This window comes from Sorex fumeus, unplaced genomic scaffold (assembly GCF_029834395.1).
Source record: "Sorex fumeus unplaced genomic scaffold, SorFum_2.1 ptg000035l, whole genome shotgun sequence".
In the NCBI taxonomy this organism is placed as follows: domain Eukaryota; kingdom Metazoa; phylum Chordata; class Mammalia; order Eulipotyphla; family Soricidae; genus Sorex; species Sorex fumeus.
This window is the reverse complement of record NW_026606092.1, coordinates 28,357,621-28,372,193: the sequence shown is the minus strand read 5'-3', so window position 1 is coordinate 28,372,193 and position 14,573 is coordinate 28,357,621. Positions and strand designations below refer to the sequence as shown.

Below are 14,573 nucleotides of genomic sequence, written 5' to 3'. Positions count from 1 at the left end.
CAATCTAGCCCAGGAGTTTCATGAGTAAAAAAAAAAAAAAAAAGAAAAAGAAAAATATCTCATTTCTCTTTATTTTTATTTCTAGATGCTGTATTATGTAAAAGACATCCCAGCCACCCTAAAATTCTTTCATAGTCTTTTAGCTACCAATGCTAAGATTCTCATTATTCTTGTGTCAGGTAAGCTAGTTTTCATTCAATTTGAATTTAAGACAGTAATAATGCATGTGTGCATGGATTAATATGTTTGAAGGCAGTTCGTGTATTTCATCTTCATTATGCGATTCTTGGCTTGTGCTCATAGTTAATTAATTAACTTAGTATTAGCTAAGTCCTCCAAAATAGCTCTCAGTTTAAGAGTTCTGGGGACATGAAATGTCTACCTTTTTCATTTGGGAAATTTTCTCTTCATTCTCTGTATATAATTTATTTTTATGTAATGAAGAACAAATATAGCTCTCTTGATTTTTTTTAAATGAGACCAAAAAGAGTAACTTTATTGGATTGCCGACTTTTTGTCTCTTTCCCAACTCTACTAATAGATCATTTAATGTTCTATATTTGTAATATCATCATATTGTATTAATTTGTTTTTCAAAAGTCATAATCAACATATTTATTATAGATTTTCTCAAATAATTATAAAAAGTAGTTAACTTGGCCTGTTTTATTGTTTTTTTAAATTTTCTCAAAAAGTATTTAATTTTGTTTAGTTGTTTTCAGTGGCATAATATGTACCACACAGAAAACAGAAATAAATATTTTGCAAATTTAATATCGATATTCTTCATATCATTCATTAATTTCTTTTATTCAGCATACTTTATGGTTTGCACATATATTACTTTGCAGATTGAATCTATGTATATAATATGTAACAGTATCTTTCTGTTTTTTTTTTCCATTCAATAATTTTTATTGTTTTGACCTGCTGAGTGGTAAAAGTGGTGACACATAAATTGTCAGCAAATTTTATAGTACTTCATTTCTTTTTTTTTTTTTTTTCTTTTTTATTAGTGAAACGACATGAGGTACAGTTGTAGATTTACAAATTTTTGTGCTTGGATCTCGGTCATACCACGATCAAATACCCATCCCTCCACCAGTGCCCATTTTCCACCACCAGGATAATATCCCTCCCCCCCCATCCTCCCATCCCCCCATCCCCCCCTGCCACTGTGGCAGGGCATTCCCCCCTGTTCTCTCTCTCCTCCTGGGCGCTGTGATCAGCCACAGAGGCATTGAGTGGCGAACATGTTCAGTCCAGTCTACTTTCAACCTGCATCTCCCCTCCTGGGAGGATCCTCCAAACACCCTCCACTTGGTGTTCCCCTTTCTATCTGAATTGTCCTTTCCCCTAGAATACCCAGCTGGCCTCTAAGTTATGGAGTAATTCTCCTGGTGTTGCTCTCAGCTATTCTTGGGTATTAATCTCATATTTTATTATTTTATATCCCCGAGATGAATGCTATCTTTCTATGTCTATCCCTCTCTTTCTGACTCATTTCGCTTAGCATGATACTTTCCATATTGTGCCACTTGTATGTAAAGTTCATGACTTCATCTTTTCTAAGAGCCACATAGTACTCCATTGTGTAGATGTACCAAAGTTTCTTTAACCAGTCATCTGTTCTTGGGCACTCAGGTCTCTTCCAGTTTCTGGCTACTGTAAAGAGTGCTGCAATGAACAAACAAGTGCAGATGTCACTTCGGCTACACGTTTTTGCCTCTCTGGGATATATTCCCAGGAGTGGTATCGCTGGGTCAAATGGGAACTCAATTTCTAATTTTTTGAGGAACGTCCATACTGTTTTCCAGAAGGGCTGAACCAGTGGACAGTCCCACCAACAGTGAAGGAGTGTCCCTTTCTCGCCACATCCGCGCCAGCAACGGTTGCTTTTGTTCTTTTGAATGTGGGCCAGTCTCTGAGGTGTGAGATGGTATCTCATTGTGGTTTTGATCTGCATCTCCCTGATGATTAATGATGAAGAGCATTTTCTCATGTGCTTTTTTGCCATTCGGATTTCTTCTTTGAGAAAGTTTCTGTTCATTTCATTGCCCCATTTTTTGATGGGGTTGGATGTTTTCTTCTTGTGGAGTTCAACCAGTATTTTGTATATCCTTGATATCAATCCCTTGTCAGATGTGTATTCGGCGAATATTCTTTCCCATTCTGTAGGCTGTCTTTGTATTTTGGTCACTGTTTCTTTGGAGGTACAGAAGCTTCTTAGTTTAAGATAGTCCCATTTATCTATCTCTGTTTTCACTTGCTCAGCCAGTGGCGTGTCATCTTTGAACATACCATTAGCCTCAATGTCATGGAGGGTTTTGCCAACTTTGTCTTCAATGTATCTTATGGTTTCTGGTCTGATGTTGAGGTCTTTAATCCATTTTGATCTTACCTTTGTACATGGTGTTAGGCAGAGTTCTGAGCCCATTTTTTTGCATGTAGCCGTCCAGTGATGCCAGCACAATTTGTTAAAGAGGCTTTCCTTACTCCACTTCACATTACTTGCACCTTTATCAAAGATTAGATGATCATATGATTGGGGGGTGATGTCAGTGTATTCAACTCTGTTCCATTGGTCTGCAGTTCTGCCTTTGTTCCAGTACCATGCTGTTTTGATTATTACCGCTTTGTAGTAAAGTTTGAAGTTCGGGAGGTTGATTCCTCCCATTTTCTTTTTCCCCAGAATTGCTTTAGCTATTCTTGGGGGTTTATTGTTCCATATAAATTTCAGGAGTGTTTTCTCCATTTCTTTGAAGAATGTCATGGGTATCCTTATAGGGATTGCATTGAATTTGTACAGTGCTTTCGGTAGTATTGCCATTTTGACAATGTTCAGTCTTCCGACCCATGAGCAGGGGATGTCTTTCCATTTCCTCATGTCCTCTTTTATTTCCTGAAGTAGCGTTTTGTAGTTTTCTTTGTACAGGTCCTTTACTTCCTTAGTTAGGCTGATTCCTAGGTACTTGATTTTCTGGGGCACAATTGTGAACGGGATTGATTTTTTCATGTAGCTTTCCTCTCTCTCTCTGTTTGCATATAGGAAAGCCATGGACTTTTGGGTATTGATTTTATAACCTGCAACTTTACTATACAAGTCTATTGTTTCTAGGAGTTTTTTGGTGGAGGTTATTGGGTTCTCTAAGTATAGTATCATATCATCTGCGAATAGTGAGAGCTTTATTTCTTCCTTTCCTACCTGAATGCCCTTAATGTCTTTTTCTTGCCTAATTGCTATTGCAAGTACTTCCAGTACTATATTGAACAGCAGTGGAGAGAGTGGGCATCCTTGTCTCGTCCCTGATCTTAGAGGGAAGGCTCTCAGTTTTTCCCCATTGAGGATGATGCTTGCTGTAGGCTTGTGGTAGATGGCTTTAACTATGTTGAGGAAAGTCCCCTCTATGCCCATTTTGGCTAGGGTTTTCATCATAAAGGGGTGCTGGATCTTGTCAAATGCTTTCTCTGCATCTATTGATATGATCATATGCTTTTTATCTTTTCTTTTGTTGATATGATGGATTATGTTGATTGATTTCCGAATGTTGAACCATCCTTGCATCCCTGGGATGAATCCTACTTGGTCATGGTGTATGATCTTTTTGATGAGTAGTTGGATTCTATTTGCTAGTAGTTTGTTGAGGATCTTTGCATCTGTGTTCATCAGGGATATCAGCCTGTAGTTCTCTTTCTTTGTGTTATCTCTGTCTGCTTTTGGTATCAGTGTGATATTTGCTTCATAGAAACTGTTCGGAAGTGTGTTTGATATTTCAATTTCATGGAAAAGCTTAAAGAGGATTGGGAGTAAGTCTTCTTTAAAGATTTGAAAGAATTCACTGGTGAATCCATCCGGGCCAGGGCTTTTGTGCTTGGGGAGACTTTTTATTACCATTTCAATTTCCTTGATGGTGATAGGTCTGTTCAGGTATTCCAGGTCTTCTTGGTTCAGCCTTGGGAGTCTGTAGGAGTCTAGAAATTTATCCATTTCCTCGAGGTTTTGATGTTCTGTGGCATAAAGCTTTTCAAAGTACTCCCTGAGGATCCTTTGAATTTCTGTAGTTTCTGTCGTAATGACCCCCTTTTCATTTCTGATTTGGTTTATTAGGGTTTTCTCTCTCCCTTTCTTTGTGAGTTTTGCCAGGGGCTTATCGATTTTGTTAATTTTCTCAAAGAACCAGCTCTTGGTTTCATTGATCTTTCGGAATGTTTTCTGGGTTTCCATCTCGTTAATCTCTGCTCTGAGTTTTATTATTTCCTTCCTCCTGTTAGGGTTGTGCTCCTTTTGTTGGTCCTTCTCCAAGTTCTTAAGCTGTGAGGTTAGTTTATTTATGTGGGCTCGCTCCTCCTTCCTGAGGAATGCTTGTAGAGCTATAAACTTTCCTCTTAAGACTGCTTTTGCTGTGTCCCATAGGTTTTGGTAACTCGTGTCCTCATTTTCATTCGTTTCTAGGAATCTTTTGATTTCCTCTTTGATATCCTGTCTAAGCCACTCGTTGTTTAATAGCGCACTGTTTAATTTCCATGTGTTTAATTTAGTTTTCTGTTTTTGTGTGTGATTTACTTCTAATTTCAGCGCATTATGGTCTGAGAAGATTGTTGATATAATCTCTATCTTCTTAATTTTATGGAGGCATGTTTTGTGGCTCAGCATGTGGTCTATCTTGGAGAACGTTCCATGTACGCTTGAGAAGAATGTGTATTGAGCTTTTTGTGGATGAAGTGTCCTGTATATATCTACTAAGCCCCTTTCTTCCATTGTTTCCCTCAGATGAAGTATGTCCTTGCTAAGCTTGAGTCTGGTTGATCTATCAAGAGGTGACAAAGCGGTGTTGAGGTCTCCCACTAGTATCGTGTTGCTATAGATGTCTTTTTCCAAATCTATGAGTAGTTGTTTTAAGTACTTTGCTGGTCTCTCATTAGGTGCATATACATTTATTATTGTAAGTTCTTCCTATTGTACAGATCCTTTGGTCAATAGGAAATGGCCTTCACGTAACAGTATCTTTCTAAGCTTACACCAAGACTCCATATTTAAAAGCCATGTTTAATTTTATATTTCATATCAATAGCAGAATCACATCTGTTTGGTATATTCTAAAATATTTTCAAATATTAAAAGAGAAAAATAAAGAGATGGAATAGGGAGTAATTCTCAAAAATTAGTTAACTTTTTCTAAAAAAATATTTAATCAATTTTTTATTCATGGTGGCAAATTTTTAGTACGCTCTTCAAAATTCTTTATTGGTATACACAACATCCAATATAGGATGCAGATGTCCTAAAGAAAAAGCTATTGTCAATATATGTTATTTCTAGACACAATAATATAGCACATGACTTTTTAATTATTAAAAAGTCTTTTCTCATATATTTTTCTCTATCATATGTAAAAATAGCACTTTTTGCCTTTATTGATCAGAATAGTTAAGTAAATTGATTCGTGAATGAATTCTAATAGATTCATTAGAATTTGTAATTAAAAAAAACTTGTTAATCTCTTAAAAAACATTCAACCTGAAAAGAGAAATAAAATGATGAAGTACATTCATCTTTTTATCTGCTTAGCTTAACTTACATGTCAGGTTTCTCAGTTCTCGCCTGATTCGTGCTTAACTCTAAAATTCTCACAGTGAATGACTGAAGCCTTTATCTAAAATAACTTGGGTAGTTCATCTTCCTCCGCATGACTTGTGAGGACTGGTTATCATGCTTACATGCTGTTGATAATTATCAGACAGGATTCCAAATTTCTGTTCCCATTTCAACTTCTGATATTTTTCTTTCCAAACCTTGTGTATGCTCCCTTGTTTTTCTTTGCCCTGAGAATTGATTTAGTCCAATTTCCTTTATTCTCTAAAGCACCATTCTTTAATTTGGTGAGTTGTCTGTATGTTTGGGGAGAAGAAACAGAAAGCAAAAGAAAGCATTGGAGTTCCATAGCTACTCACTCTCTCTGCCCGTTAACTTGCTCAACCAGTGTTCCCTTTCTTGTACCTCATAATTTCTATTTATTCGTCTTTGCAGTACTTTCCCCAAGATGCCAGCCATCATTTTCTTTGTGTACTTTATTATTTGTACATAAAACAGTTTAACTTCATTTTGTTCTAACTTTCTCACCTCAGTAAATTTGTGCACCTTTGAACCTCTCTTAAAAACACATTTCCCTGAGATAGATTTTGTTTCTCCCTCAGTGTATAGAAGTGCCTGCAGTTTCTTTATTTCCCTCATCTTTAAGAGAAGTCATTTCTTTGTTGCATTTACAAATTCTATACATATATGAAGAAAATAGATTGAGGTTAGTTTTCATATTAAAAATGACAACATAGGAATTTCTGATTGTATTTATTTTACATAATTATTAGTCAGCATGCATAGGATTGATCTACATTTTATTCGTAATTTTGTCACTGCTAATAGTACATCAAATCCTTGCTTGCCAGACCAGTCTGCGGCTAGCAAATAAGTTTAAGAAAACTGCTCAGATCATCTTTGGTTTCACCGCACACCTCACACCTTTATAGAATTGCTTCCCTAGGGACCAGAGGAATAGTACAGTGGGTCGGACATTTACCTTGCACATGGAGAACCTGAGTTCGATCCTGGTATTGTATATGGTCCCCCAAGCACTGCCAGGAGTAATTCCTGAGTGCAGAGCCAGGAGTAATCCCTGAATATTGCCAGGTGTGCCCCCTCCAAAAAAAAATGTTATACTAACCGTTCTTCTCAGCCCTAGCTGTAATTCTTGAAACTTAATTCTTCATACTTGCCCTGCAAAATCGTTCCTTAAATTAACTATTTCCTCAAAACTTGATACACCTGCAAAAATGTGGTTTATACTAGACTCTTCATTGTTTTCTACAGCCATTTTCTAAACAGAATTTGCTTCATAATTAACAAGTGAATTAAAATTGGTTTCTCAATTTCTTTTGCTTCAAGGCAAAGTTGTCATTTCTAGTTATGCTGGAGTGTGGAAGAAAGTGTTCACTAAAGATGGTCCAGAGAAGCTTGTCACTAAATTAAATTCCTAAGTGCACTCATTTAACTTGTGTTTTGTGTAGGGAAATGACAGTGTCTTGATGTCTTGATTGGCACCTTCTTCTACAGCTATATTTTTCAATGTTTTTTTCAATCATGGCCCCCTTTTGTTCTTATTTTCTTTCTGTAGACCTCCTATCCTACTGGTCAGAACCTAATTTTGAACTGTACTCAGCCCCCAACCTTATGTTTCGGTAATTTTCACCCATGACACCTTTGGAATGTTCTGGGCATCAGCACTACTTTAAAGAAACATTCTAAGTCTGCCACAAAGTGAGGGTGCTATACTCCCCTTACATAACACCCTGTTACTAAATCAATAAGTTGTTTCTATGAATAAACAGAATCATTACATTATCTTTGTATCATATCATCACACATTTTTTAAATTTGTTAGATTGTAAGATAAAATATGGAATATGTCTCTCTTGATGAAATGTCGTGTGTGTTTAACCATATTCAAAAATGCAGTCTCTACTCTTGATTCTACTTTGGCTGCACAGAATATTCATGTGCAGATTTGGTTCATTTAGCTTTTTTGGAGCTCTTAACATTAAGTCACTGCTAGTTTCTATTGCTTTTCCTTTACCTTTGAAAGATTCCTAATCTCATGGAAGATTGAGACACATAAACACTGTCAACTATATACTGAGTTTGCAATCAGAAACATATGGGGAGTTAAAAGTTTTTTGAGAAGAGTTAGCTCTCCACATATCTCTAGTTCTATATCTTGGCAACCCTACTTGCACTACAGAAGACACTCAGTAAATATATTTGAATCGAAATAAATGACAATTTAGTGTTTCTGTCTTACGTGATTAGAACTACCACTTTTTTAAGACTTCATCCCTAATGACACAGTGACAGAATAGTTTAGCTAAAATTGACTGTATGATGGACCTTTAATCAGAGAATATAGAAAGTTATGGATATTTGAAGATGGTTTGTACACAGGAATAAAAGACAATAAAGTTAATAAATGCTAAATTTGCATACTGAAAAAGAACAAATGAGGTAGTTTCACATTTGAAAAGAACAAATGAGGTAGTTTCAGTCTTCTGCCCCCCGCGCCTGACTGTCCTCGCTTTCCGGGACCCCTTGGAGGGGAGCGGGTTGAGCTTTCCTCCCCGCCCCGACCAGGGCTCTGGCAGCCAAAAAGTGTGTATTACCCCAGGCCAAAGTGATGTCAATGATATGTTTTCTGAAAATGTAGTTACTAACATTAGTTGAAAGAATTGCCAATTAAATGTAATTTATTCTGACTAAAAAGAGATCATTGAAGTTTTCTGTCCTTCCTGTTAACAAAAGAAGGAAGCAAATTGCGGCATGTTATTTTTAACATTGTAGGAAAGAAGAATCCAGTTTATATCATGTTGAAAATAAAGTAACACCATATGTTATGTCCACTGAGAGCCATTATGATAATGCATCAGTCTGAAAATGTAAAATCACTTGGCTTAGAAAAGGCACTGAGTCACAAACAATAACACAGGCAAATTTTCTGCAAATAGTATTCAGTTCTATTTTCTTTACCAAATTAAAATAATAATGATGATGATGATGATGATGATGATGGAGAAAACACAGAGGGCTAGTGTGCATCTTTTGTATTGGGAAGCTCAGGTGAGATCCCTAGTATAACATGGTCCTCCAAGTACCACTGAGGACAACCCCGAAATAGTGAACTGATAGTAGACCCTGAGCAACACCAGACATGATCCCCTAAAAAACAAATCTGGAGTGGGAGGAAAACTTGGGACAGTGTAGGAGGGAAGACACTCTTGAAGGGATTGATGTTGAAACTTTGTATGCCTTAAACCCAATCATGAATAACTTTGTAATTAACTGCGACTCAACAAATAATAATAAATAAAAATAAAGGCAACCCCCACCAAACAGTTAATAATGGTTACAAATTCTTTTCCATCACTATTTTTTTGTGCCTGTGTTCTTTTTTGTTTTTGTCTGGGGGCTAAACCCTGCAGTGTTTAGGGACTAGTCCTACCTTTTCTCAGAAGTCATTCCTGAGGTGCTTGGAGAACCATATGTTTCCAGGAACTGAGATCGAACTTCCCACAAGCAAAGCATATGCTTCACCCACTGAGGAATCTCTCTGTGCTTATCTCAATGGGTTAAGCAAATGTGTTTTTTTGTATTCGTGTGTAAATTCTTATTTGTAGACAGTCTTAATTTGGAAGAAAGAATGAAAGATTTTTTTAATGCATACTCATGAATCTTTTTTTTTACCCATTGATTTTATTTTTTCTGCTTCGTTGCTATTCTTCTATATGCTTCATGAGTTACCACTGCCTCCTCTAAAATATCAAAGAACATCAATTATCTAGGCTATTATTTACATTTCATGCCTTGGGTAGTCTCTTTTGTTGAGTTAAATCAGGGCATATTAATGTAATCCATGGATAAGTCCAGATGTCTTTGAGCAGCCTGTAATTATAGACAGAATAGTATGTATGTTCATTGTTTGTGTACTTTTCTATAGTGTCAATCTCCTTATATCATAAAGGATATTTCTGAAACAAAAATACTCAAGTCTCTGAAATCTTCCCTTAAGAAAGTTTCACTTTTAATCTTGGAAGCTAATAGAAAAGCAAGATTCTCTCCTAGATATTGAGAGATGTTAAAAATTCAGTTTAATTCCCAAACACTTAGACGTTAAAAGTTCAATTTAATTCCCAAACACTTGAGCAATATTTTTGTGTATCATTTGTGGTTGGTTCTCAGTGCCTTCATTTTATTAACTCAGTGAATCATTACAGCAATTATATGATGAGGTCTTATTATTATCCATTTTAAAGATGATAAAACTGAGGGGTAAAGGATAGTACAGAGGATAAGGGTTAAGTTGCTTTCATTGAGTGCAGCTGACCTGGGATTATCTGAACCCTGCTTGGAGTGATTCTGGAGTGAAGAGCCATTAGTAAGCCCTGTGCATTGCTCAGTATGGCCCCAAAACTAAACTGAAAGAACAACCAGCCATCAAAAACAAAAAAAAAACTGATGAGGTGAGGGTTATAAAGCAAGTAAGAAGAAAATTCAGGCTTCACACTTTGACAGTTTGACCTTAGAGATCACTCTATAATTGTGTTTTTCTGGCTCTGGAATTAGCAGTCCAGTATTACATGAATGTATGAAAGGTTTGTAAAGAGATGGGCATTTGTTTTGATGTATGACAATTATAGACTTCTGAAGAGAAAATTTGTTTTCACATGGTCTTAAAGTTGCAAGAAGTAGAAATTCATTGTCAGACTAATTCCAAATAGCACTCATTTATTTTGTAAGTACTTACACACATCAGGTATGCACCTAGCATTGTGCAATGACTCACTTAAATGATCTCATTTAGTACTTGTCATTACATTTGAGACTAGTCTGGTTATCTCCATTTTACAGACAAGAAAATTGAGGTTCTGAGAGGTTTATAATCTCATCTCATTTGTTATGTGTCAGAACAGTCCAACTGATGTCTTTCTCTGTAAGATGTTGAATCTCCTAGCTTCTATGCGGGTCAGTTTTAAGTTAACTACTTACAGTCCTTGCTAAAAATATTTCATAAAATATAAACAAAATTTACAGAAAACAGTAATATTTATTATTTTCAGTCCAAGGCAAGATTTTGTAAGTGGTTGACATGAGAAGCTACCCCATATCTGATTACTTGGGTAAATTATATATAGGTGTGATTTAGTTCTTTTCTCTCAGATATCCTCTGATCTCAAGTCTAACAGCTGTCTCCCTTCTCTTTCTATGTGAATGCTCGTTAAGTATCTCAAATTTACATTTCTGAAACCAGATGCTTGATGATGCTTCACAATTGTTATTCCCTTATTCTCCCCATTCCCAATAATAATTTCTTCTTTTTCAAGTTTTTAGCCCGAAATTTTTGAGGTTGAAGTCGGTGGGCTCCCACAAGTAATTTATGTGAAGTAAAGAGGAGAGAGATATAGCCACTTTCTCCCAATCCACTTCTGAAACTCTGGGACACACAGGGAAGGATAGGACTGTTTTTGATGAGCCCCTGTGTGGCATAGGCCGGAGCCCCCACCAGACCACCAGGTGGCCATCAAACCACACCTGATGCCCCTGGACCTTGGCATGGGAGGTAATCCCCATCACCCGATTTCTCTGGGAGCTGTGGACTCAGGCTGGAGCCAGGAATTGCACTTTGCAGGGAAAACTCAGGTCATTCAGGCCCTTCCCCTCTCACAGAAAAGAATTTCTGAGTAGATAAGCAATGAAGTAAAAACAGATTTTATTTGGAGACTTTGGAGGAAAGAGAAGGAGGGAGAAAGAGAGAAAGAGAGACAGAGAGAGATAAACAGAGAGACAGAAAGAGAAACACGCTCAAGAAAGAACATGGGCTTCTCTAAAGGCAGAAAGCGCCCCAGTATACATCTTAAGAGCGGAGATGTGTGCAAAACATATGCCCAGGCACCCCATATGCTTGGCCACATGGACACAAGCAGCACATGGGCTCGGGCAGCATTCATTTGTGCTTCCTTTGTTCAAGGTGGCTTTTATAGGGTTGCCCAAGCTGCCTTCATGAGGCTTCTAGCTAGGTTTGCCAAAAGGTAGAGTTGTGATGGTCTTCTTTGAAAACTCCTTTTCTTCACCTTTGTTTCTTCTGGATCTTCTTTTGAAGGATGGGCCCAGTCTCTTTGGTCTAGGTAAAGGGCTTAGTTTAGGGCTTAGTTTCTTAGTAGCCACAAGGTGGGTCCTGACAACTTTAGGACTAGGTGATTTCACTAGTCTCCAGGAATTCAGTTGCCATGGTAGCCCTTTCCTAATCTGCCATTATCAGGGTTGTCCCTAATTTTTTTCAATTCGCAACCAAATTCCAAGTTGTTCGGCAAATCTGATTGGATCTCAGAGTGTAATATTTAAAAAATCCAACCAGTTCTCATCATCTCCAAGCTTGCTGGTCCAATTTATCATCATCTCTCACCCCGTCTTCTTACTACTGTTAAATTGTTAACTCTGTTCTCATCTGGGTGGCCAAAGAGATCTTGTTAAAATGTATTTCCGTTAAGGAATTCTGATGTATTGTCCAAAAATTGACATTGAAATTTAAAATTTAAATAGAAATGAACGGAAGTGTACTCTTTCACTGTCACTCTCCTCCTGTTCATCGATTTGCTTGAGCGGGCCCAGTAACGTCTCCATTGTGACAATTGTTACTGTGTTTGGCATACGAATACATCATGTGTAGCTTGCCAGGCTTTGCCATGCGGGCGAGATTCTCTCGGTAGCTTGCCGGGCTCTTCGAGAGGGGCGGAGGAATCGAACTTGGGTCGGCCATGTTGGCCACTTGCAAGGCAAACGCCCTACCTACTATGCTATTGCTCCGGCCCAAAGTGTAACAAAAATTAAAATTTATTTTCTAGTCACATTAAAAGTTCCATAGCGTCAAACATGTAGAGATTACTATATTTGACAAAACAAACATCAAATGTGTCCATGAATCCAGAAAGTTTTATTAGATAATGCCAGAATGGCTTCCACTTCTAAATGATTTAATTCCCTATTCATTCCCACTGCCAGCCACCTGACATCAATTCTTTCTTTTTGGATCACACTCAGAAATTCACAGGGGTTACTCCTGGCTCTGCACTCAGGAATGAATCCTGGTGGTGCTCAGGGGACCATATGGGATGCTGGGAATCAAACCCAGGTTGGCCGCATGCAAGGCAAACGCTCTATCCGCTGTGCTATCATTCCAGCCCCAATTCTTTCTACTTTCCCCCTGGCTCATTCCATGCAAATATCACTAACTTTCTGGTCAGTTCTTAAACATACCACATATGTTCCTGCTTTCAGTCTTTGTAGGTACTATTCTCTCCACCTGGATTAATCTTTCCCATTATATTAACCTGGTTTTCCTTTCTGTCTGTTCAAAAGCCACTTGATTAAAGAGAAGCCAATTTATATAAAACAGCAACCCAACCTACTCTGACCCTCCTATTTCTTGCTCTGACTGTTATTTTTAAACAGCCTTTAGCATCAATGTGAATTATTTACTTATAAATTTTTCTTTCTTATTAAATTGTCTTATAACTGTATTATGTTACAAATACAAGGGAATATTATACTTTGAATATCTAGTGCACCACTGCTGAGTTAAAAGAAAATGAATGCAAAATTTTCTCTTACACAGGAACCAGTGGCTGGAACAAACTATGGAAAAAGTATGGATCTCGCTTACCCCTGAATGACCTCTGCCTGTATGTTACATCCTCTGATCTCATTCAGATGCTGGACGATATGGGAGTTAAGTATGAGTGCTGTGACCTTCTGTCTACCATGGACATATCCGATTGTTTTATTGAAGGCAATGAAAATGGAGACTTCCTTTGGGATTTCTTGACAGAAACCTGCAACTTTACCACAACAGCGCCACCTGATCTCAAGGCAGAAATTATGAAAGATCTACAAGAACCTGAATTCAGTATAAAGAAAGATGGAAAAGTGCTTTTCAATAATAGTCTGAGTTTCATAGTGGTTGAGGCATAAATAACAACCACAACAGTATCTAAGTCTATTCAAAAATTATATTTTGAACAATGTTGGTCTCTCATTTCAGTATTTAAACTATATATAATCATTAATATAAAATGTTGTTGTTTTTACATGTGAAATTCAGTAAATTTGAAGACATTTTAGTATTTCCTTGTGTAATAATGTTTTGTCTGATCTCATTCCTCCTCTAAGAGACAACAAGCTGGATAAATACCAGCTAAGGTGGCTAAGTGACAAGACTAAGATTCATTGGCCTATTAAAAAAAAAGAGAGAAAATCCATTTTATTTATTGTACTAGTATCCCCAGCATACCAATAAAGTATGGCTATGAATTTTTTAAATATCAGTATAGAATTAATGGTGATATGTTCAACGTCAACAAAGCATATGTTCATTGAGTTTCCCCCCATTGTCTTTTACTTTTTTCCCTTCTGATTTATTTTTTATTCATTATTAAACATAAGCAATTTTCAGATACTACAAAATCAACTCTGGTATATGTTACTATTTCTTTCATTTTATTTTCTCTTATAATTTTACTTGTGACTTTCTGGTACATTTCACCCTCTTTTCACTTTGTTGTCATTGTTTAGATGACTGAGGATTACACATATTTAATTGTGATGCTTTCACACTTAGTTGTTGTCACACTCTTGTTATATGCTTCCAAACACTTGATTGTGGTACATGAATTGTTGGCTCCAGGGGTGACAAAAAGAGGTGAATCTAGATTGTACTCAGCAAGTGGGGTGATGCTAAGGATTAAACTAGAGGCCTCATGCCTGCTAGGCTGGTGCATTGCCGCTGAACTATACTATGGTTTTAGTATATATTTTTCTATTTGATTAGCTCGAGCTCGAGCTAATCAAATAGAAAAATATATACTAAAACCATAGTATAGTTTACTTCTATTTGATATATTTTAAAAATTAGATTAAAAATGGTTTTGACACAAAACCATTCTAAAACGAAGGGTTTTAGATGTCAATACATTTTATT

The 14,573-nt window shown here is 36.9% G+C and overlaps 1 protein-coding gene across 1 annotated transcript in view; it reads left to right on the top strand.

Moving 5' to 3' along the window:
* Positions 1-14,063, top strand: part of HNMT (histamine N-methyltransferase) — a 37,552-nt gene extending 23,489 nt beyond the window's left edge. Inside the window, exons 5-6 of the mRNA XM_056117620.1 lie at positions 86-179; positions 13,212-14,063. Of these exons, the coding sequence (XP_055973595.1) occupies positions 86-179; positions 13,212-13,567 (450 nt within the window). The 3' untranslated portion in view covers positions 13,568-14,063. The remainder of the gene's footprint in view (positions 1-85; positions 180-13,211) is intronic.
* The last annotated feature ends 510 nt before the right edge of the window (positions 14,064-14,573 follow it).